Source organism: Typopeltis vanoorti, chromosome 3 (assembly GCF_054136105.1).
Source record: "Typopeltis vanoorti isolate ZY-2024b chromosome 3, IOZ_Tvanoo_1.0, whole genome shotgun sequence".
NCBI classification, from domain to species: Eukaryota; Metazoa; Arthropoda; class Arachnida; order Uropygi; family Thelyphonidae; genus Typopeltis; species Typopeltis vanoorti.
The window spans coordinates 132,839,624-132,862,915 of record NC_143551.1 but is presented as its reverse complement, the minus strand read 5'-3'; the positions used below and the strand labels follow the sequence as shown (position 1 = coordinate 132,862,915).

At 36.8% G+C, this 23,292-nt stretch overlaps 1 protein-coding gene across 2 annotated transcripts in view; it reads left to right on the top strand.

Annotated features, from left to right (window-relative positions):
• The window catches only part of LOC150108577 (F-box/WD repeat-containing protein 9-like), a 243,118-nt gene that overhangs the window by 196,489 nt on the left and 23,337 nt on the right, over positions 1-23,292 (top strand). For both annotated transcript variants that reach the window (XM_090416020.1, XM_090416021.1), the window contains exons 7-8: positions 5,712-5,825; positions 19,334-19,489. In XM_090416020.1, the coding sequence (XP_090272146.1) occupies positions 5,712-5,825; positions 19,334-19,489 (270 nt within the window). The remainder of the gene's footprint in view (positions 1-5,711; positions 5,826-19,333; positions 19,490-23,292) is intronic.

Here is a 23,292-nt window from a genome sequence, read left to right as displayed (position 1 = left end):
AATTGGTTCCTATAAATTTGAAACCATAAGTAGCTTTACATACTTGGGATCAGAAGGTAATTGTAAAAATGATATCAATGTTGAGATTCAGAAACACATTCTTTCTGTGAATAGATGTCTCTGTGGACTTCTTCATGTAGCTTCCACAGCGAGAGGGTGCAGCACCATGTCCTTCCAGCCTTCCAGTTCTCTCTGTTGGTGGCTTTCCTTTTTGTTTCTGCATAGCCATGTGATCCTGTCCATGATCTTATATCTTCAAGCCATGTCCTTCATTTTTTTGCCTCTTGATTCTTTTCTCATAATTTTTCCTTCTAAAACTGTTAGTATCCTCTGTTCCTGCTGAACCTCTCAGTACATGTCCTGCCAATCTCATCTTTCTCTGGATCATTTCCTGTAATAAAGATCTCTGTGTTCTCATTTTCTGTAGGACATCTGTATTTGTCACATGTTCTATGGACTTAGGAAACAATTACATTTGATCTTAAGAAGAAAAAAGAAAAACCATTTATAAAATGCTTATAAGACTTATCAGTATTAACTTATTCTTCTAGATACTAGGTATTATCAATGGCAGATGAAAAATTGTTAGATCTATTTGAAAGAAGGATTCTCAGAAATTTTTGGAGCAGTACAGAGAATGGGATGTGGAGAAAAAGATACAATTATAAATTGTACAGATTGAACCAGACATTATCAAGTACACTGAAATCAACGGATTAAGTTGGACAGGACATATTATATTCATGGATAATAATAGAGTTGTTAAGAAGATATTCAATGCTAGGTCAGAAGGAAAAAGGAAAATTGGAAGACCTAAATTGAGATGGGAAGATGGAGTGATCCAGGATATTAAATCTCTGGGAGTTAGAAACTGAAGGAACTTAGCAATGAATAAGGAAAGCCAGCAGAAGTTTCTCAAAAAAGGCAGGTGCCATATAGGGCTGTCAAGATAATGATGATGAGATTAACATCTCCACTTTGATATTACTAAATAATAACTAAGATATTATATTTGTGTTGTAATAATCAGGGAAAGGAAGGATTAGCTATAACATTAACACTAAACACAAGCTAAACTTTATGAATGGCAACCAATTTCAAGTAGAGTGATGTAGGAAAATTTCAGAATGCAAATGGGAAAATGTTACTTATTTGTGCACACACTCTCACTGTAAGTATAATTAGTAAAGAAGTAGTGGAATTCTTTGAGTCTTGAAAATGGATTGGTTCTTGTTGAAGACCTGAACAGGAGTATATCTCAAGCTTAACTTGAATTGTCATGGAAAAATTTCAAGAAAACAAGAAGCCAGTAATAATGGTAATATTACTTGCTGAATTTCTGTTCAGATATGGAATAGTCCTCTAATGTTCTTGAACTGATACCATGTTCTGATGTAAATATATGAACACATTCACAGAGAGAAGGTCTTATCGATGATGTTGATGGTAATATCTTCAGGCTTGATCAGGATACCAGGGTACACAGAAGATTTGACATGAGAAGTGGTCACCATTTAGTTGGAGTAGGATAAGAGTGTGCAGCCACTGAAAAGAAACATGTTTGAACAATTTAAAAAGAAAAAGGAATTGAACTTGAGCAGCTTTCAGAGATACACTGTAGACTCAAATATACAAATATTATTTAGAGAAAAAGTGCAGATGTTTGAAAGCAAGAAGCTAAACTTGAAGGATCATTTGGCAAAAAAAGCTTATTCAACTAACAAGTGCTCATTTTATTAAGAGCAACAAACCTGGTGTATACAGCATTGAGCATAATGCTGCCTCTTCATTGGATAAAGAAACTCAGGTATATGAAGAGGCTCTACTAGAGTTCTTGCATAAACTGAATAAGAATTGGCAGTAAAGGTGGATGCTAAAAGAATATTCAGCTGAAATGGCTGAGTAGAGTCTCAAAACAGGTAAGATTCCACTGGAGTGGAAAGAATGTATGATAATCCAAGTGTGATGCAGTGGTGCAAAGACTGGTTTGTATTACTATTGACCTAACAGTATCTCAGGACTGGAGGTGATGAAAATCCAAAAAGCAAACAAAGTATGCATGTGAAGTAGTATCTTCATGACTAGGTTACTTGCATATTAAAGGCTAATGACTTCACATTAATTGCTTTAGTACCCCATAATGTAAAGCACACATCCTTTCAGGTGTGCATGATGATAAAGAATTAAATTTCTTTAATTTATAACCAAGTGAAAAAATTTTCTACAGCTAGCTCTAATCCACAGTATTTTAATAATAAGGTTTTACAACTTTTCATTACTTGTATATGAGAAATATATGATTTCTGTGTTACTTTAACCTTGGTATCTCTTCTGGATCTGGCTTCATTTGATGACATTTAATAATATTTGTCTTTGGATTTGCTTCCTGGGGAGTGGAGTGGTTCTGCTCGGTGGCAGGTTTTTGACTGACATTGAGTGGAGCTATCACTAAGTTTCTTGTCCCGAAGTGATTTGGGTCAGGAATGATGAGTGTTTAGTAATGATTCTGTAGATTATTGAGTTTTTGGAGAGGCACCCCTGCACAGTAAAGGTCAAAACTGCTCTTCTTATAATGCTTAGCATTATACACATCCTTTCGGATGTGTGATTTGCATTATAGGATACTAAGGCAATTAATGTGAAGTTATTAGCCTCTATGCTGAGTTAACTTTGCATTAGAAACACTCACCTAATGTGTTGGTCACCTACCTGTGCAGTCACAGCTTGCAGACACCTAGAGAACAGATTCCACAAGGTGTTGAACATCCTCCATGCTTAACTCAACTCATGTCCTCTGCAGCAACTCTATCAGTTCATCCTCATTTTGTGGAGGAGGATGAGTAGCTCTCACACCCCATTCTAGCATATCCCACGTGTTCAATTGTGTTACAGTGAGAGGGAGTTTTGGGGCCAAGGCAATGTGGCAAATTCATTGTTGTGTTCCTCCAACTACTCAGTAGTTGTACTAGCCTGATGACGGGGTGCATTGTCCTGTTGAAAGAATGGTCAGGGTAGATCTTCTGCAGATATGGATGGAGATGTTTGGCTAATAGGTCCTTGTAGCATTCACCATTCAAAGTTTGTGGGATGATAACCAATGAACCTAGGGCGTCCCAGGAAAAAGTGCCCAGAACATGACACTATCTCCACTGGCCTGTTGAACCTCAACTGTGCAAACAGGGGATAGGTCTTCATGTTGTTTATGCCAAATGCAAACCCAGCCATCAGCATGGTGCATCAGAAAACAGGACTCATCACTCCAGATGACCTTCTTCCATTTTTGGGTCCCACAGATGGAAGAAAGTCGTCTGGAGCTTCTTCTGAAGGTTGTTCTATGGGCCCCAACAATTGCCTACAGTCAAATTGGCTACATCACCACATTTCCCCATTACTGGAAAACGTTTGCCAATAACATACAGAGAATAAGTGTGCCCATTTATAGTAGCCGCATGTGACATTGATATCACGTGGTATTTTGTCATCGTGCTGAATATGTAAATTGGGGGGGGGGGTCCTAATGAAAGCTAACTCAGTGTATAGTGTCAGTGCACAAGGCCTAGTCGTGAAGATACTTCATATGCAAACTTTGTTTGCTTACCCTTGGATAAAGGATTAAACAAGAATATAATTTCTTGGCATGTTTAATTTAATTTATAACCAAATGAAAATACTTTCTACAACTGTAATTTACTTTGCAATCAAGTAGAGAAAAAATGTTTGTTTAAAATTTGATATGGAAAAGAAAAGTGAAAATTAATTTTAATGATGTAAAATTTTCACCTTATTATTGAAGCCATTTTCAATACAATGACAGTGGAACACAAATTACAAATAACAGAAGTAATTTAAAAAGTGCCTCATAGCATAAGAAAACTGCAAAAAAAAAGTGTAAGAAAAAGCTGCTAAAAACTTTGTTTTCAGCAGCCATACAGCATAAACCTTAAGCAGAACTTACTCCCCTACTCTTAGGAGTAGTGACCTCTTTTCACATATAGTGTCATGGCAGTGCAGGGATTAGATGCTCCTGTTTAATGTAATGTAAAATTAATGTAATGAATTAATGTAAAAATATGTGTTTGTTTTCAGCAATGATAAATTTTGGGTGTAGATTGTGGTAATATTTGCTAGGAAATTCAGTTCACTATTATGAATGTTTTAAATTTTTACCCTTGCTTCAGCTTTAAAAAAGCACTAATTTTATGGGATGTTGGCCTGGACTTTTCCATAGTTTGTTATAGAATATCATTTCATTATAGTGACATTTGCTATATCACATGTTTGTTATAATAAACTACCAAAAAAATTTCTGACCAAAGCCTGCAAACATTACTGTTGCTATATAGCACCAGTTATATAGCAACACTTATGAGTTTGATATAGTGAAAGACAACTGTACCCAAATCGCTTTCACTATAGCAAATTGGGCATCAGTTAGAATTGAAGGATGTACAGGAGGATGATTTGATGTAAAATCAGGTGTATAACAATGGGTGCACATCCCCACTGTTGATAATCATCTCTATGCATCAAATTATGAAGTATAGTGGAGATGATAAACTTAGTTCTTTACTACATACAGATGTTATACTCCAAAATAAATCCATTACATGTTTTCAGGACTATTTTAACTAAATTAAATAACTCCTATAAAAAAAATTTCATATGAAAATCAGAAATAAGACAAATTACGAAAACTTGGAAAACATCAACTGCATTCTTAATGGAAAGCCTAGAGAAACAGGTAAAATATTTTAGCTGTTTATGTAATTTTTAGTGAAGATAGCAAATTAAATGTGGAAGCACAACAAGAATAAGCAAAGCTTGGTAATGGTAGGAAGCCACTTGAATAAATTTCTATGGAATAAGAGAAAAATTAGTCAAAATCACCAGACAGACCAGCAGTCTAAAAGACATTATCCAAACTATTTTAACGTATGAATCTGAAAGTGTTAGAAATAAAACAGTTCATCAAACACAAGAGACCACAAATATGAGTTCTGAGGAAGATTAGGAAAGTGAACAGATAATGTCCTTTGAAGAATTACATTAAAAATCACATTTTCAAGTATGTGTCAACTGAGCTAATCTAAGCTGTATTGGTTGCTCAAATGGAAGGGGAGAGCAGGATATCTCAAATACTTTTTTTTTTCCCCTATAAAACAATTATTGAATGTATTTCAACATGTTTAAGATGCCTAATGTCCCTTTTGCAGATAGAAACTGGATATCAGGAACAGGATGTGTGATACCACATATGCATAATGAGTTAAATAACACTCATTATTGCATAGTTGTGTGATCATTGGATTGGCTAAGGAGGAATCCTCATTTATGCTGTAGTATTTCTCTGATCTAGGTTTTAAAACCTATTTGCTCATTTTCTTCTTCTGGGGTTCATGTTCTGTAGCTGTCATCAAAATTAACAAATTTAATGAAGAAAAATCTTTGTTTAAGATGAGCTAGACTTGAATTTCATGAACAAGAAAATGAATCATTTTGATATGTATAGAATCACAGAGTGTGATGTATCAAGTTTCTGTTTTCAACATTTAAGTTTTCTTTCTGTTTACTGTTAATTTTTTTCTAAATAATTTTTGAAACTTCTCAGACTTTTTGCCATGTACAGCTATTATATATATTTTGCAAGTATATTTATATGTTTGCTATTGATTTGTTGTTTAATAATTTTGTGTATAAATTTTATTAAATAGTTAAAAAGCTATCCAATGTGCATTTCATATGAGCCTCATCACTTATGGATAGGTGACAAAGATGGCTTTGTGCATTTTGTTGATGCCCATGGAGATAATTTTGATAACATTCAGGTAATGCATAATTTTTCTTATGTGACAAATTAACATTAACATATGCATTTTTTTTTATAATTTTAAATTCTGTATTTTTGATGTCAGGTTTTTTTTTTCTTTATGTAGTAATAGCTATGGCAGAAAAGAATCTTTTATCCTTATTTTTATCTAGAACCAAAATAAAGCAACGTTGATGCATAAAATTATATTTGAATTACTTATAAATATATTCATAAGTTGAAAAAACAATTTTTTTTTTTTTTGCCGGAAAAGGAATAAAAAAAAAAAAAGAGAGAGAGAGAGAGAGATAATGCTGAAGATGTGGATGTTGAAATAGAGACTGAGGTAAAGCAATAACTTGAAACTTGGATTGGGTTCAAGGCTCGTGAGTTAATTACAGTTAATGTAAATGAATAATGAAAGAAATTTTGACAGGAACAGCAGAAAAAGTGAGTGGAAGAACCAGTGGAAGCAGACAAGGAAAAGAAACATGCTGGTGAAATGAAAGGGTTGAAGAAGCAGTTAAGTCAAAAAATAATGCTTTTCATTAGCTCATAAAGAATAGAATGATAGAATTATTTATAATAAAAGAAAGCATCTTGCACTAAAAATAAAGATGAGTGGATAAAAAGTGAGTTGAATTGATACCTAAGCTGTAAGGTATTAGTGAAAACAAGAAAGTGATATGTAGATTAATGAAGAATAGAAGAAGTGATGCAAAACCTGATTTTTTAAAAATTGGGAATGAAAATCTTGTAACTACCAGAAGAGAGATTAGGATGATATTATTATTATTATTATTATTATTCAGGCCTCCATGGAGTCAAAAGACTCATCATGGGAGGTCCTTCCTAAGAACATAAAGTCTGTCAAGACTCATCGAGGGGAGGTTCCCCTAAGAAACACAAAGTCTATCATACCACTCCTTAAACTCATTGACCGTTCTCGCCCTTACCACTCTATCAGGCAATGCATTCCATGGCTCAACCACCCTCCATGCAAAGAAACCACTCCTCACCCTCTTGCTCACAGTTTCCTTTCATAACTTCCAGGGATGGCCTCTTGTCATCACTCCTTCCCGCTGTACAACCAAGTGAAAGAACTCCCCAGTGTCAACCCTGTAACCACCTCTCAACTGTTTAAAAGTCTCAATCATATCACCTCTCCTTCTTCTATCTGCCAAACTCTGCAGTCCACATTCCCTCAGCCGATTCTCATAACTATCCTTGTACAGTCCTGAGACCATCTTTGTCATCCGTCTTTGTATCTTTTCCACAGTTAATTTATCCCCTTCAAATCCTGGGGACCAAATCTGAGAACATAATCCAAGTGTGGTCTGATCAGAGACTTATACAACGGAATGATAACCCTCTTATCTCTGCAGGTCAGTGTCCTTCTCATAATTGCAGCAATCCTCTGTGTTACCTTCACCACCTTGCAATATGTCCCCTAAACTTCAGGTTTCTATCAATCATCAACCCCAGATCTCTTGTCTCCCCAACTTCCTCCAGTATAACTCCTCCCATAGAGTATGCAGCATCCCATCGATGTTTCCCAAACCTCAAGACCTTACATTTTGCTGCATTAAACCGAAACCCCCATTCATTTGCCCATCTATCTAGCTTATTCAAATCCTCTTGCAGGTCTACCACATCTGCACTGTTACTAATAATCCTTCCCAGCTTCGCATCATCCGCAAACAACTGAATATCTCCTTGCAATCCACTGACAATGTCATTGATATAAAGGTTAAACAATATAGGTCCTAGTACTGAGCCCTGTGGGACCCCACTTGTAACCTTCTGTCTCCTTGAAACTGCTCCACCATACACAACTCTCTGATACCTATCAGACAGCCAATCCTGAATCCAGTTGACCAATCTGACATCCAGACCCATTTGTTGCAACTTAAATATCAGCTTATCATGTGGCAGCCTGTCAAATGCTTTTGCTAAGTCTAAGAAAATTGCAGTATATGCCTTTCCCTCATCTAATGTTCTTGTAACTTTATTATAAAAGGCTAGCATATTTGCTAAAACAAGAGCGCCCTTTCACAAATCCATGTTGACTCTCACAGATAACATTACCCTCATCTGCCCAGTGCTGTATATGGTCCCTCACTGCTTTCTCCAAGATCTTAACAACTACTGATGACACACAGACTGGTCTATAATTAGGCACTTCCAGTCTGTTACCACCCTTATACAATGGCACAATCTTACCTTCCTTCCATTCCCTGGGCACCTTTGCCGAAGCCAGACTTTCATTGAAAAGCCAGGTTAAAGGCACTGTCAGTTCCTTAGCACATTCTCTCAAAACTCATGGTGAAATACCATCCAGTCCCAAAGCTTTATTGACATCCAGAGTTCTCATTATCTGAATCACAATCTCCTCCTGTACCTCTAAACCTTGAACCCTATCCCTCTAGCATTAAAACTGACTCCTCCAGGATGAAATACTCCAATAAAGTGGTCATTGAACAATTCCACTATGTCCTCTGCATCAATGACTCTATTCCCATTTTTATCCCACAATATCATTCTTCCACAGTCATTTCTCCTCCTACTGGCCATATAGCTAAAAAATTCCCTACGATTTTCTTTGGATCTTAGGGCTAATCTCCTCTCATATTCCAGTTTCGCTTTCCTTACCACACTAGTCACTCTTCTGGCCTGTGTCTTATATTCTTCACGCATCCTCTCTTCACCTGTCTTCTTATATCTCTTCCATAGCCTCTTTTTCACATGCAATTCCTGTTTAATATTGTTTGTCATCCACTTTAGTTCAAATTGTGTCCTCTTCACTCGTGGTATACAACTTACCATTGCTGCTAACAAATATTCTTTCCCAATTTCCCACGCACTAACGATATCATGGCCTTCCAATTCCTCCCTCCATGAAACTTCCCGAAGTTGACGTCTAAGACTATTATAATCACCTGCATTATAATTCCACATAAGTTCCCATCTCTTTGATGCTCCTGCATGTCTATTCATTTTCCAAGTCAAAACCATATGGTCACTCTCTCCAACTGGTGGGAGAGATGTCATCTCAGTTATTATCAACTCTTCTGATGCTATAACCAAATCTAAAACTCTTGAACCTCTTGTTCCCTCTGTTACATGTTGCCTAAGACATTTGTCCCTCAAGAATTCTAGAAATTCCACTCCACTATTGCTACATGCATCTTCCTCTCTCCAATTTATACTACTGTAGTTAAAATCTCCCATAACAATCATTCTTCTTGCACTTGCCAAACTTAGCTGTCTAAACATCTCCTGGTCCCCATCCTCCGTGCTCCTGGGTCTGTAGTAACACCCCACTAAATATCCTGTCTTGCCTACTTCTACCTCACACCATATGCGCTCAAAATCATTCGTCTCACTTCCTTGCAAAGCCTCCACTCTTAGAGGACATAGGTCATCACTTATCATAAGCAGTACCCCACCACCACGCTTTCTCCTCCTATCCTCACGAAAAATGCTGTACCCAGCGACTTTTATTCCTGTTATTATATCCCCTTCTGTCAACCACGTCTCAGTGATCCCAATAATTTTTGGCCAGGCTGATGCTATCTGTGCCACCAATTCCTCTCCCTTATTCCGGATGCTCCTGGCATTATTATAAAGCATATAAATGCCATTGTTTCTATACCCAGCATTATCCCTTCTAGACTCCACTGGGCTCAGTGCTACCTGACATCGTCTCCCTTCTCCCAAGTATCCATTCCCATAAGAGGCCACCCCTGCTATCATCCTCCCTAGAACACACTGACTCGTTCAGAACAGCAATCTCTCCAGATGCCTACATCCTTCCTCATTCAAATGTAAATGGTCTCTCGCATACAATTCCTCTCTTTCCTCAAACGTACTCCAAGCATCCACATATACCAGTCCTCTCTTGTCACACATTCTTGCTATTATGCCATTCAATATCACCTCTCTTCTGCTCAGCTCATCATTATCATACCTAGGCAACACACACACTATTTTTCCTCTCTCTGTCTTCTTCTGTACAGTCTCAAGCAAAAAACCTCATATCTCTCACTGCCCGACTTACATTACCACTCAAGTCATTCGTTCCTACCATCACAATCATCTCGTCTCATCCACCCTTTCACCTCTCTTAATTGCCATAGCCACCCTTTCTATTGTTCCTCCTAGCAAACACTCCTCACGCATCCTATCTTGAACACCATGGATCAATGAGTCGCCATACATTATCCCTCTTACCATTCCCTCTCTCCTATTGTTTCCATTCTCTCCTCTTCTTTCATTCCCGTAGGTCTCATTCCCTCTCCTCTACTGCTATTCTCTCTTCTAGCATTCCCATATCTCTCTCTCCTGCTGTTTCCATTCTCTCCTCTTCTAGCACTCCCATACATCTCTCTCATTCCCTCCCTCCTACTGTTTCCATTTTCTCCACTTCTAGCACTTCCATATCTCTCTCTCTCATTCCGTCTCTCTTACTATTTCCATCCTCTCGTCTGCTAGCATTTTTCCATACCTTTTTCTCATTCTCTCTCTTCTACTGTTTCCATTCTCTCCTCTTCTAGCACCCCTATACCTCTCACTCATACTCCTTAAATTCTCTCTCTCTCTCTCTCCTACTCTGATTCTCCTTACATTTATCTCTTCCATTCTCCTAATCTTATCTTTCATACTTCTGCTCTCATTCACAAGACATTCCACCTCCTCTTTCAACTCATTATCTCCCTCTGCAGGTCAGTCACTCTTAATCTAAATTCACTCTCCCAAACAAAACCATCTCCTAAACTTTCACAGTCACTCACACCTTCCACACTATCAACTATTATTTTCTCATTCATATATATCTTTTTTTCATTCTCTCCTATCACACTACTTGTCTTCCTACATTCATTCCCCATTCCTGGAGCAACAAGGTTGGATATTGATATTTCGAATGCACTTATTTCCTCCCACTGCCTGTATTTTGCACATACACTCTCTTTCACAAGCCACATATCCAATTCCCGAGACGCGTACATGCCGCAAGTACTGCATGCCACAAAGTCCCTTATGATATTGCTAATAATTGAGTTCTGAAATGGCAGAGGACTTGGCGATACGCCACTTGCGACTGCTGCTGAATCCGTCATCATTCCTTACCGCCAAGGATAGGAAATTGCAACTATATTTTCCCATATATAATCACCGCATCTCACGGTCGATCTGCTCTAGTCCATATGGCAACATTATTTTAGAGATCTGTTAAACAAAGATGAGAAATATAACAAAAACTGGAATGAATAGAGAGATGAGAAAGAAAATGGAAAATTTCATGAGAAAAAAGATAATTTGTTGAATTGATCAAAGTATCTCGTGGTTCAGGATTGAAATTGTTGTGTGTATCTTCAGAATGATTAGGAGAAAAACAGTGATGCTAATGATTGGACCAAGAAGATGTCCCAGTACATGAAGGAGACTCAGGAAGAAAGTGTAGTAACCGTAGAGGAATAACATTACTATATTACTCTGATAAGATTTATGAAAGGATAATGGTAACAGTAATAAGGGATGAAATACAGAAGATCGAATAGAAGACTCCAAAATTCCATGGAGTCTAAAGACTTACTGCATAAGTTCAAACATTCACAGGCCACAGTTACTATCGTTTCTGCCTGATCTGGAAGAAATTCATAATTGAAGCATTATTTGCCACATGCCCTAGCAATGTATTCCACTTATTCACCACTTGCCTGAAAAAAAAAAAAAAAACTTGCTCCCATGATCTCCATTCTTCCATTGCCCATTCCCCTGTATCTGACTGATAGGCTTTCTCTCCCCCAACTTACATGTATCAATCATATTGCCTTTTTTTCTTCCTATTTACCAAGCTCTGCAGACCACATTCCCTTAATCTTTCCTCATACTCAACATTCCAGTCCTGAGACAAAGTTAGTTATTTGAATCCACTCTTTCTAATGTTTCCTTATCACCCATATAACCAGTTCTGTACTTATACAGTGAAATTGTTGCTTCCTTATCCATACTTCAGTTATTTTGCATTATGTCAGCAATTTGGTGGGTAATCCTGAACTTCAGTTCCCTATCCACAAAGATTCCCATATCCCATATTCCTTGCCTCCTCCACCTCCTGAAGCAAAGTATTTTCAATATGATAAACCTCATTTCACCTTTTCTGACCAAAATATATCACTTTACACTTAGCAAGATTGAAGTGATCTCTCTGTTCTTCAGCCCAAAGTACCAACCTGTTCAGATTTGCTTGCAGCAACATCACATCAGCACCTCCTGACATTGCTATTCCTAATTTAGTATCATCAGCAAACAACCGAATATCTCTTTTCAAACTGTGAACTGTATCATTGATATATAAGTCAACAACAGCAGTCCGAAAGCAGAACCTTTTTGCATTCCACTTTTCACCTTCCTATTTTGGGACATTGCACCTCCATACTCAACTTTCTGGCTTCTATCAGTCAACCATCCCTGTAACCAAGCTACCAAATGACTATCCATTACTATCCTGCTTAATTTCAACAGTAGTTTATCATGTGGTACTCGATCAAATGCTTTAGCAAACTCCAGATGAATCATGGTATAATCATCTCATCTGCCCAACACACCAGTCACTATTATAAAATCAAGTTACTAAAGCATGACCTCCTCTTGACAAACCCATGCTGCTCTCTCGAAAGATTTCCTTTCTCATTCAATCCAGGTTTGTATTCTGTCTCTAACCAGTCTCTCAAACACCTTCACCATTACACTTGATATATACACACTGACCTGTAATTTGACACAACTGACTTAGATTTTCCTGTATGTACTTTTCTGGAATTGTTCCTGTTGCTACTTCTGTTGAACAACAAAGTCAAGAGCACTATAGTTCGCCCACCGATTAGAGGTCCCTTGACACTTCTGTGCATCTCAGAAAAAGGAGAACCCATTCCGATAATAGGGTAATCAGTCCGTATTGTGGGATGAGTTGTTTATTATTACCGGTCGGAAAATTAACTTCTCTTTTATGATTATTGTAGTTAACTATATTGCTTGTATAACAGTTGGAAAATTTTACCTATAAAGCACGTAATTTCGCATGTTGGCAACCAATTCGGACGTCCTTCATTTCTTTCTCCCCTTCAGCATGAATCAACTATTCTTGGAAAGACGCGAAGCAGGGACCTACAAATGGTGGGCAAACTATACCAGCTCTTTTGCACATTCTGAATATGTGGTGATATCCTATCCACTCCCACTGCCTTATTAATATGAGACACTTAATATTCTAAATACTTCCTATTCTCAAGCTGTTAACCTCCCCCCCCTCCACACACACACACACACATATGAAATACACTAAGGAAATAATGCACTTTATATAGTATACACCAATGAAATGAACAATGGGATGCTCATTATATTAGCAGTTTGGTCTGTAAGCATTACAACTTCTGTAATGTTTCCACTGAACTTCAGTTTCCTATCCACCAAGATCCCCAGATTCATCCATCACTTCCATCTCTTGAAGCAAAATTCTTCTAATATGATAAACCGCATTCTGTCCTCTTTATGCTTAGCAATTGAAATGACATCTCCATTCTTCAGCCCAAAGCAGCAATCTACTCATGCTCTTCCTAATTTAGTATTATCAGAAAAAGAAAAAATATTTTCTTTTGTTATGTCGGAAGACATAACATTATTATCGCTTAAATAAGAAAACTAATAATCTACCAGAAATCAAGGCACATGTATAAAATTGTCTTGTATAATCTTAGTCTTGTATATTTTTAATTTGGTATTTTGGAATTTCAGTGTTTAAAATTATAGTAGTTACTTAGTCGGAAATTTGTATGTGAACAACTATCCATTTGCTAGATAAAGAGAAAATCAACATACTAAGCTAAATGTGTACGGCCAACTTCGGTATATCTGTTATGCAGAACAGTGCTTTCCCCCCTTCATTTCAGTGTAAAGTTACGAGAGTTTCGGTAGGTTGCCGCAAGTGGCGCTATGTGCTGGGAGAAGCAAGGAGAGTATGACGCATGCACGCTTGACGACAGAAGGACGGTGCGTAGTTTAAAAGCGAGTGCATCGCTACACAAGAGGCTTTTTGGAGACGTTTTCTTGCTGCTGTTCCTGTGCCATGGATCGTCTGGCTGGTAGTAAGCTTTCACGTGGTTCCCCTCGTTAGCAGAAAGTATGATCGTATGACAAAGGAAACTACTAGTCGGAGACAAAAGAAAGCCCAGCAGACTTAATGGTGGAAAACAAGAATGAGAAATTCCATTCGAAGTAACAGAGGGAAAGTCAAGGTAATAGTCTGATGAAATAATTCTGAAGTGGCCCAGAGAGAAAGTGCTGAGAACCGGTTGTAAGAGAATTAATTAAGTTCAGATCTTGGGAAAGAGATATAATGTATTAATTAGATAGGACTGTTAAGGAAAGCTTTGAATGAATTCTAGTGTAATTAATAGAGAGAGGAAACTAAGTAACTAAACTTTAACATTTGGTATTATGTGATATAAGCTTTTAGATATTGTATTCTGTGATATAAAGTTTTGATTAGGTATTCTGAGATATGAAATTTCAAGAGTGTTTTATTTAACTATGTGCACGAGAGTGTGATGATTTACACGAGTATTCTAATTGAATGATTGACTAAGCTTTCATAAATGTATTTGTGTGATATATTCAGTGAAATTAAATTGTTTTGTTATTATTATGAAATTTGTCTTCCCTGTGGCTAGATCTACTGCACTTGCTCACAAAGTAAAACAAACCACATAAAGGCGGGAAACAGGTTAAGTTAAGGTCACGACTGCAAGTTACAAAATTTTGCTGAGAAGGGTGAACGCTGACTGGTTTCTAACTCCCTAGTTATAATTTTAGTATATCATAGGACTCAGAGTGGTGCAGCTAGAACAAATAAATTTCTTTGAGTTTGAAAAGGGAGATAGAGCCAGAGTTGAGACATTGGCATCCGCCATTTGCAATTCTTTGTCTCACAAGACCTCAGCTTCATTCTTGTCAGAGGTACAGCCAGAAGTGTATTGAGAGTTAAGAATAGGTAATTTTAAGGAAAAGTTGACACGACACTTTCACACCTTGAATTATATCATCAATTTCCTGATATGAAAATTGATGATGATGATGTAGTGCTGTAATACCCCTTGGAGTATTCAGGCTACAATGACAGCACTACATAATTAAGTTTACGTTTGGGGTATGTTGAAGGAATTGGGTATTCCGCCATGACTTGCTTTCAAACCTTGATAAACTAAGGGATAAAATTACATGATGTATCCAGCAGATATCCCAGCCCTTGTTCTCCAAGATGACAGAGAACTTTGCATGCGCTATGACACCCTGTCTTGAAAGACAAGGTGCTATTTCGAGTATGTAATGCTTTATTCGACCAGGATTCCACTGATAGTTGTGGATTACATATCATCAGGGGTAAACATATATTTCTTTACATAGGCAAAGTGGATATTAGATCTAATATCCACTTTGCCTATGTAATTTTACATCGCCAAAATGAAGTCGTATGGCTTGTTTTTTAGTAATATTTCTTTGTTAATAAACCCGTTTACTCCTTAACATATATCATTGTAGTTATTCAGTACAGTTTTTGTGTGCCATACTGTATTTATTTTGTTGATAAGACAGAAGAGCCACTGACAAAGTAATGAATGTAGGATTCCCGAAAGTGTGGATAATTCTAATAACGATTGGATATTATATATCCTGTTAATGTGTACAATGTATACTGATTCTTAATAAACAAAAGAAAATGAAGTAAAATAGATATAAATACACATAACAAGCACAACAAATTTTGCTTGATAATTTTCCGCTCCATCAACCCAATGTATTCCTGCCACATCTTAATGAATCACCTGATTAACATTATTAGTTATTGGATTAGTCCCTCCATATAGCTGTTTACTGAACTACGTAATATATACATCAGCTGTTTATTATTGGTTAGTTTTATACTTTGCAAACAAATCTCTTTCCCTCTCCCCGTAAATTTTTTTTTTATTCCATCATAAATTCAAAAATGCTAATTATTAATAATTCGTTTGCCAGTAATGAAAGTATTTCTACTTGTACCTGTTCTTTCCTTTACATTTCCCCTTCTCACTTGGTTTATTAATGATGGTTCACATGTTTACACGTTTGAGTCATTCACATATACTAACTAAATAAAGCATTCTCCTTCATTATTGTTTTTCTAATATATCCTAAAACAAACACATTGTTTTACTCCCTTCCCCACATGCAGAATTGGTTACAATTAAAGAACTCTCAAGATATGTAGCATGTCTACCAAAATGCACACAAAATTCAGTAGGGTGCAGTGTTTTCTCTCACTCTGTCAGATAGTTATGGTGCGGCAAGAGTACTATGATCACCTCGACATGAACCTGTTAATTTGTAATTGTCTGTAGTTTGTAAAGCACACAAAGTCGAACTTTTATACACTTATATTCATGTATATTACAATTATACCATTAACATTTTCAGAAAAATCAGTTTAAATTTATTTTATTTCTAACTCAATCTTTTCAGTTTTAATTGTTGTAATATATATTATTATTAAATAGTTATTCTTAAGGAGAAACCTATTGAATAAATAAAATAAAAATAATTAAATTCTCTGATACAACTCTGTCGAACTTATTAACTAATTTTCTTCTTTAGTAACTAATCTACTTGGCATATAAACAGTGTAATCTGGTAAATAATGTTCTCCTGGCAGCTACTACATATACCAAAACACATCCAATTTGATAAAGGCTAAAGAAGCTGAACTAGTACTTGAGTTAATATGTTTTTAAATATAATGAAGGCACAGCAGATTTAAGATAGCATAAGATATGATTGTGAACAGAGTGACTTGTACAGTTCCTTTGTTTATAGTGGTATCCAGATCTATCATATATATATCCAGATCTCAATATATATATATATATAGCGAAGATTGTTTAAATCATTTCCTTCTTTCCTAAACAAGATTAGATCCTTCAGGATAATCCTCCTCCTAAAGACACTTCAATGCAATCACACGTATGTAACCACCTTCGATTACATCACGAAATCATCCACCAGAGGACTTACACTTTCCACAATCCTCCGAATGGCCAGTCCGGCACCATCTCCTCCTAAACTACCTCATTTTTACAAAGATGCTCTACAGCAGTGGAAAAACACAGGACTTCATCACACACTTACAGGATCAATAGAGTCAGCTGTACTTACAGAACCACTATTTTCAAACAGAAACATAACAAGTCTCACAACTGGCCAACCCTTTCTTTTCCCTACATGGAACTGGGCAGGAATAAGAGTCATAGGGGACCTAACCCAGACCCTAAAGTGGAAAGCATTTACAAACCTACCAATGAGGAATCCAAAAACTGAAAAGCGATATCAACAGCTGCAAGCCTCCATTATAAAAGCCTATCCAGATATCGTTACACCTCAGGAAATCCGCATTCCTTCTAAAAACTGCTCGGGGCCGATATTTCATCTTGTACAATCTGAAGCCTCACTTCCAATTCTTCCCTCCAACTACAAGAAAATATACCACTTCCTCATGTCAGTGTCTCCAACCTCGCCCTTCTTATATTCATCCTTAACCCTCTCATCTACAAGGCTGCATATGCCACTCAGTTTTCAGTGGGGTCTGCCATATAAATAGAAGTGTGCCAAACCAGATTCCGACATATAGTGGAGACTATGGCATAACATCTTGCCAACTCCTTCTAAGCTCTACAAATTTCAGCTAAGAGAAATAGATCTGTGTCTATTCTGTGACGTTTCAGATACCTTGGAACACACATATCTAACCTGTCCCGTAAACAAAGTGATAATCATCTATGCTCTGAATACTGCTTCTAGCACCTGTAACTATGCACACAGCCAAGAAGACTACTGGAATTTAGTCCACACAGAAGAAAAGACACAGAACATGCAATTTCCTCTTCATCTGCACTAAGGCCATCATCTACAGCTTCTACCTAAAACAGACAAGAAATAACCAGCACCCATCCATCACCGAAACTGCACAAACCCTCATGTATATCCTCCGTTGGAAACTAAAAAGCAGGCTTTTATTGGAACTTGAGTACTTCAAAGAAACAAGAACTGTCGCGAAATTCATAGAGGAGTGGAATCCAACAGGTACCCTCTTCTGGATTGACGATGACAATACGCTTCATCTGAAAGATAACTCAGACTGAAACTGAACTGTAAATTTTGAATTCATTTATTGCATTCTCTATTGTATATCCGAAAGGAAAATGTTTCTTTCTCTGCAATATATATACTTATAATATGTAAATAGTCCTTGTTACCAATCGTCTAATGTATATTTTAACAAGTTAAAAAAAAATATATATATATATATAGCGAAGATTGTTTAAATAATTTCCTTCTTTCATATATGTATATCTAGCTATATATATATATTATACATATATATACAAGGTGGTTCAAAATTCCACGTATTTGAGGGGGGAAGGTAGAGAACATCAAAATCAACCATATTCACATAGGAAAGCATGACCGGAAATGCCACCGGAAGGTACTAACAGTGACACAAAGATACAGAAATAACACAAGGTAGTAAGTGGTGTAAAAAAACTTTATTAGGCGTAACTGAACAGTTCAATAGTAGTTGGATACATAATATGGTAAACGAGGTGCATGTCTGCCATCTCAGCATTCGTAAAATGACGCATGTTCTTCGTACGACGTCGAAAGCTTGAATGAGGAAGCCCTAATTGCTCACCTGGAGCACTGCCGAACAGCGCCACCTATATTTTAATGTTCTCTACCTCCTCTCAAAGTCTGTACGTGGAATTTTGAACCACCCTGTATATATAGCAAAGATTGTTTAAATCATTTCCTTCTTTTATATATGTCATATATGTATATCTATCTATATATATTATACATATATATATAAAGCCTGTGTAGCTCAGTGGATGTGGTGTTTGCACACCACGGTGCTTGACCGCACGAGGGAAGACTTCTTGGTTTCGAATCTAGTCGGTGACTAGAAGAAATTTTTCTAAGCCTTTTTTCGACTGGTTTCCGAGTTAGTCGATATCTGGCATGGGCAAGCGGGTTTTTTCTCCTGGAAACTCAGGTTTTTCGTCCCATAAACTCAAGAAAATCAACCTTAGAATCCACATTATTTCAGACATTAAATATGAGCGTTAGGGACCACGAGATGGCGGCACTTGTTGAGCCATCTCTCTTCACTGCATGCCGCTTTATTAGTGATAGCATTAGGCCAGCTATCTCTGATTGGGTACCAGTGGAGAGTGAACTGTCCACTCAGTCTCCAAAAGTTAGAGAGGACTAAAATGGCCTTGCCTACTCCCTATATACGGGAATAAAAAGGCATTAGCTTATTTTTTTTTAAATATATATAGCAAAGATTATTTAAATCATTTCCTTCTTTCATATATATGTATATCTATCTATATATGTAACAAAGATTGTTTAAACAATTTCTTCTTTTAGACATTTCCTTCTGGACATAGTGCTGGAATCACAGGTATAAAACATTCACCTGGAAGTATAATTACCTGCTCTAAGGATGCAACAGTAAGAGTACTAGAACCAACAATAAATCCCAAGCCAATGGCCATTCTTTCAAGTCCTAAAGATGTAGCAGGCGTACGTTTATTTTAAAAACATTTCTGAATGCTAATTTTACATTGAACCTCAAATAAAAATACCAGTGACAGATTTGAAAGTTAGTGCATGGTATAGTTTTAAGTTTCAAAGATATGTCAAGTTACACATTTTATTATCACCTCAGATAAAGATTTTTTATCTGAGGTGATAATAAAATGGAGTTAACAAGAATCAATTTAAATTGCCTTTATCCATGTTTAACTTTTAATACTTTTTTTTTTTTTGAAATACTAGTGAGTACTTTTCAGGCTAGATATATAAGTAGCCTATGGCTACTTGGCTGAAGGTAATCCTAGAATGCAGTGCCCATCTGTCTCATTTTAAATGAGACAGTCCTGTTTTCACAAAAATTGTTCCACTGTTCCCTAGACATGCTTTCAGTATGCCAGTATATCATGTTTTTCAATATCTGATTTTTTTTGCCATGTTTTACAATTCAATTTGAATTTTTCCATTAATTACATGACACTACAGTGTCTCATGCTTAATAAGTATTTTGTTCCTTGCAGATGCTGGTTTGAATCCAAGGTTATATTAGCACACTTAATAAATTCATAGTTTGCCTTAATTGGATCTGAATTTAATACCTTTAAAAATTACAGCGGGGTGCTTAAGGGTCAAAGCTGTATAACTGCGAGGAGACCTCCACATGGTCTTTAAAGGAATGCGGAGAACCGACCAGGGCTTCTGACCTAATGTCCAATCCTCACCTTCTCGTGGTGCACCCTGTTGGGTATCTACTTTGATACTGAACGAACGAGGATGGGCTGGCAATTTGGGATTTAGCCGACCAAATTGTATTTTTATTGGTTAAACCAAAAAAAAAAAAAAAATGATGGTACAACATGACAAAATTTCATGCCAGCTGGGGCGTCGCCCGGTTAAACAAGGCCCCCGTTGTTTTCACCAGGGAACCAGGGCGAACAGCGAAAAGTCAGCTACTGGAACAAATCTGAAAACAAACCCCAACTCAACATCACCAGAGTTAAAGATTGGTACTATCAACGTAAGAAGCTTGAATGGCAAAGAAATGGAGCTAGCTGAGGAATTAGATAAGTACCAGATCAACATAATAGGGGTGACTGAAACAAAAAAGACCAAAACTGGTGAGATCTTTCTGAGCAATAAATACAAAATGTTATATTCAGGCAATGACAATCAAGGAAAAGAAGGAGTAGCCATAGTATTCAACACAAAATATGAGGCTAATCTTCTTGAATGGCAGTCAGTCTCAAGTAGAGTAATGTGGGCAAATATGAGAATGGGGAACTGGACAATGAGACTTATTTGTGCTTATGGTCCCACAGAAGGTTCTACTAAGGTAGAAGTGGAGGAATTTTTTGACGCTTTAGAAAAAGCAACTGACACAATGAAAAAGGAAAAGTTGGTCCTTGTTGGGGATCTAAATAGCAGAGTAGGAAATGATTGTGAGACATAAAAATATTTTGGGAAAATTTGGAGAAAAGAGCAAAGCTAATAATAATGGCAAATATCTGTTGGATTTCTGCTCAGGACATGGACTGGTTATTATTAACACCATGTTCCAACATAAAAATGTGCACAAATTCACGTGGAGAGAACAGGCGAGGAATAAGAAAAGTCTCATTGACTATGTTATTGTTGATAGTGATGTTTTCTCCCTGGTGCAGGACACTACATTGTACAGAGGATTTGAAATTAGAAGTGATCACTATTTAGTCTTGAGCAGGATAAAATTGAATTTCATATTGAAAAGAATAACATGTAAGAAAATTTTAAAGTGAATAAAAGTTGAGCAGCTCTCAGATGTGAACTGTAGACTAAAATACCGAAAGATTATTGAAAAGAAAATGAAAGAGTTTGAGAACAGGAATCAAACCTTGGAGATTCAGTGGCAAACTCTGAAGAAAACATTGATATTGATTCTGCCAGAGAGGCATGTGGTGAGGTTGTGTGCAAGGATAAAAAAATCAGAACTCCCTGGTGGACACAGGAAGTTAAAGAGGCAGTGAAGGAAAAGAAGAAAGCATATCAAAAGTTCCAGGCAAATAAGTCAGCTATTACTCTTACAGAATACAGAGACAAATGTAAGAAAGCTAAACAGTGTGTAAAACTAGCTAAACAAAAGTCATGGGAGGGCTTTGGCAAGAATATAGAAAATAAATATCAAGAAGGTGACAAAATATTCTGGAGGTTGTTGAAGAAGCTTAGGAATGGAGGAAAGAGTGCTGTAAAAGGAGTTAGAGATGATAAAGGTGACATGAAAACAGGAGAAAAAGATATCCTTGAAGTATGGAGTAATTATTTTGAAAAACTGTTAAATGAAACAAGCAGTGATGACAGCACAGTGATAAAAAACACTGACCAGGCATGCAGTCAGGAATACATATCCATACTTGAAGTAGAAAAAGCCATCAAGGGCTTGAAATGTGGAAAGGCAGCAGGAGTAGATGATATTCGACCAGAAATGCTGAAGTATGGTGGTATAAAAGTCTTACAGTGGCTGCACTGCATAGTTCAGAAAGCCTGGACTGAGGGACGAATTCCCGATGATTGGAGTAGAGCTCTCATAGTGTACCCATATATAAAAAGGGAAATAAAACTGAATGTGAGAATTACAGAGGTATTTCCCTACTGAGTGTTCCTGGCAAGATCTATGCAAGTATACTCGAGAAATGGTTGAGAAGAATTGTGGAAGAAAAGCTTGGTGAAGAACAAGCTGGATTCAGGCCAAATAGCGGCTGTCAGGATCAGATCTTCACTTTACGACAAATGGTTGAGAAACCATGGGAATATAACAAAGATCTGTATTTAAGTTTTGTCGATTTGGAAAAGGCATATGACAAGGTGCCAAGAGAGAAGCTATTTAATACGCTGCAGTTATATGGTGTCGATGGGGCATTATATCAAGCAATACTTAGTCTTTATTTGAGTTGTAAGTCAGCAGTTAGAATTGAAGGAAGTACAGGAAGATGGTTTAATGTTAAATCTGGTGTGAGACAAGGATGCATATTATCCCTTCTGTTAATCATTATCTATATGGATCACATTATGAAGGAAAGTGGTATTAAACCTGATATCAAAATTGGAGATGTTAATGTCAGCTCTTTGCTTTATGCGGATGATGTTATACTTCTAAATAAATCCGCTACAAGTCTGCAAGATTCTCTGACTAAATTGAATAGCTGTTGTAATAGATATGGTATGAAGGTCAGCAATAAAAAGACAAAGACGATGAAAATAGGCAGAATCATTGAAAATATCAACTGTGTTGTGAATGGAGAACCTGTGGAACAAGTAAAACATTTCAGTTACTTAGGCACGATTTTTAGTGAAGATGGTAAATTAAATATAGAAATAGACAACAGAATCAGCAAAGCTGGTATAGTGGGAAGTCAATTGAATAAATTCATATGGAATAAGAGAGAAATTAGTCAGAACACTAAATTTAGCTTCATACAAGACAGTTTTCAAACCAGTTTTAACTTATGGATCTGAGAGTTGGGTCAGAAGTAAAACACTTGACCAAAGACTAGAGACCACAGATATGAGAGTCCTGAGAAAGATTAGAGGCGTGAACAGATGGCATCAATGGCTGTATCATATTAAAAATGAGGATATTAGGAAAGAACTTGACATTGTCAGCATTCAGGAATGCGTTAGCAAAGCTAATCTCAGGTGGTATGGTCACTTAGATAGAATGGGAGAGGAAAGATTAGCAAAACAAGTGTTCTCTGCCAGGTTGGCAGTTAAACGACCCAGAGGAAGACCAAGATATAGGTGGATTGATACAGTACAAAATG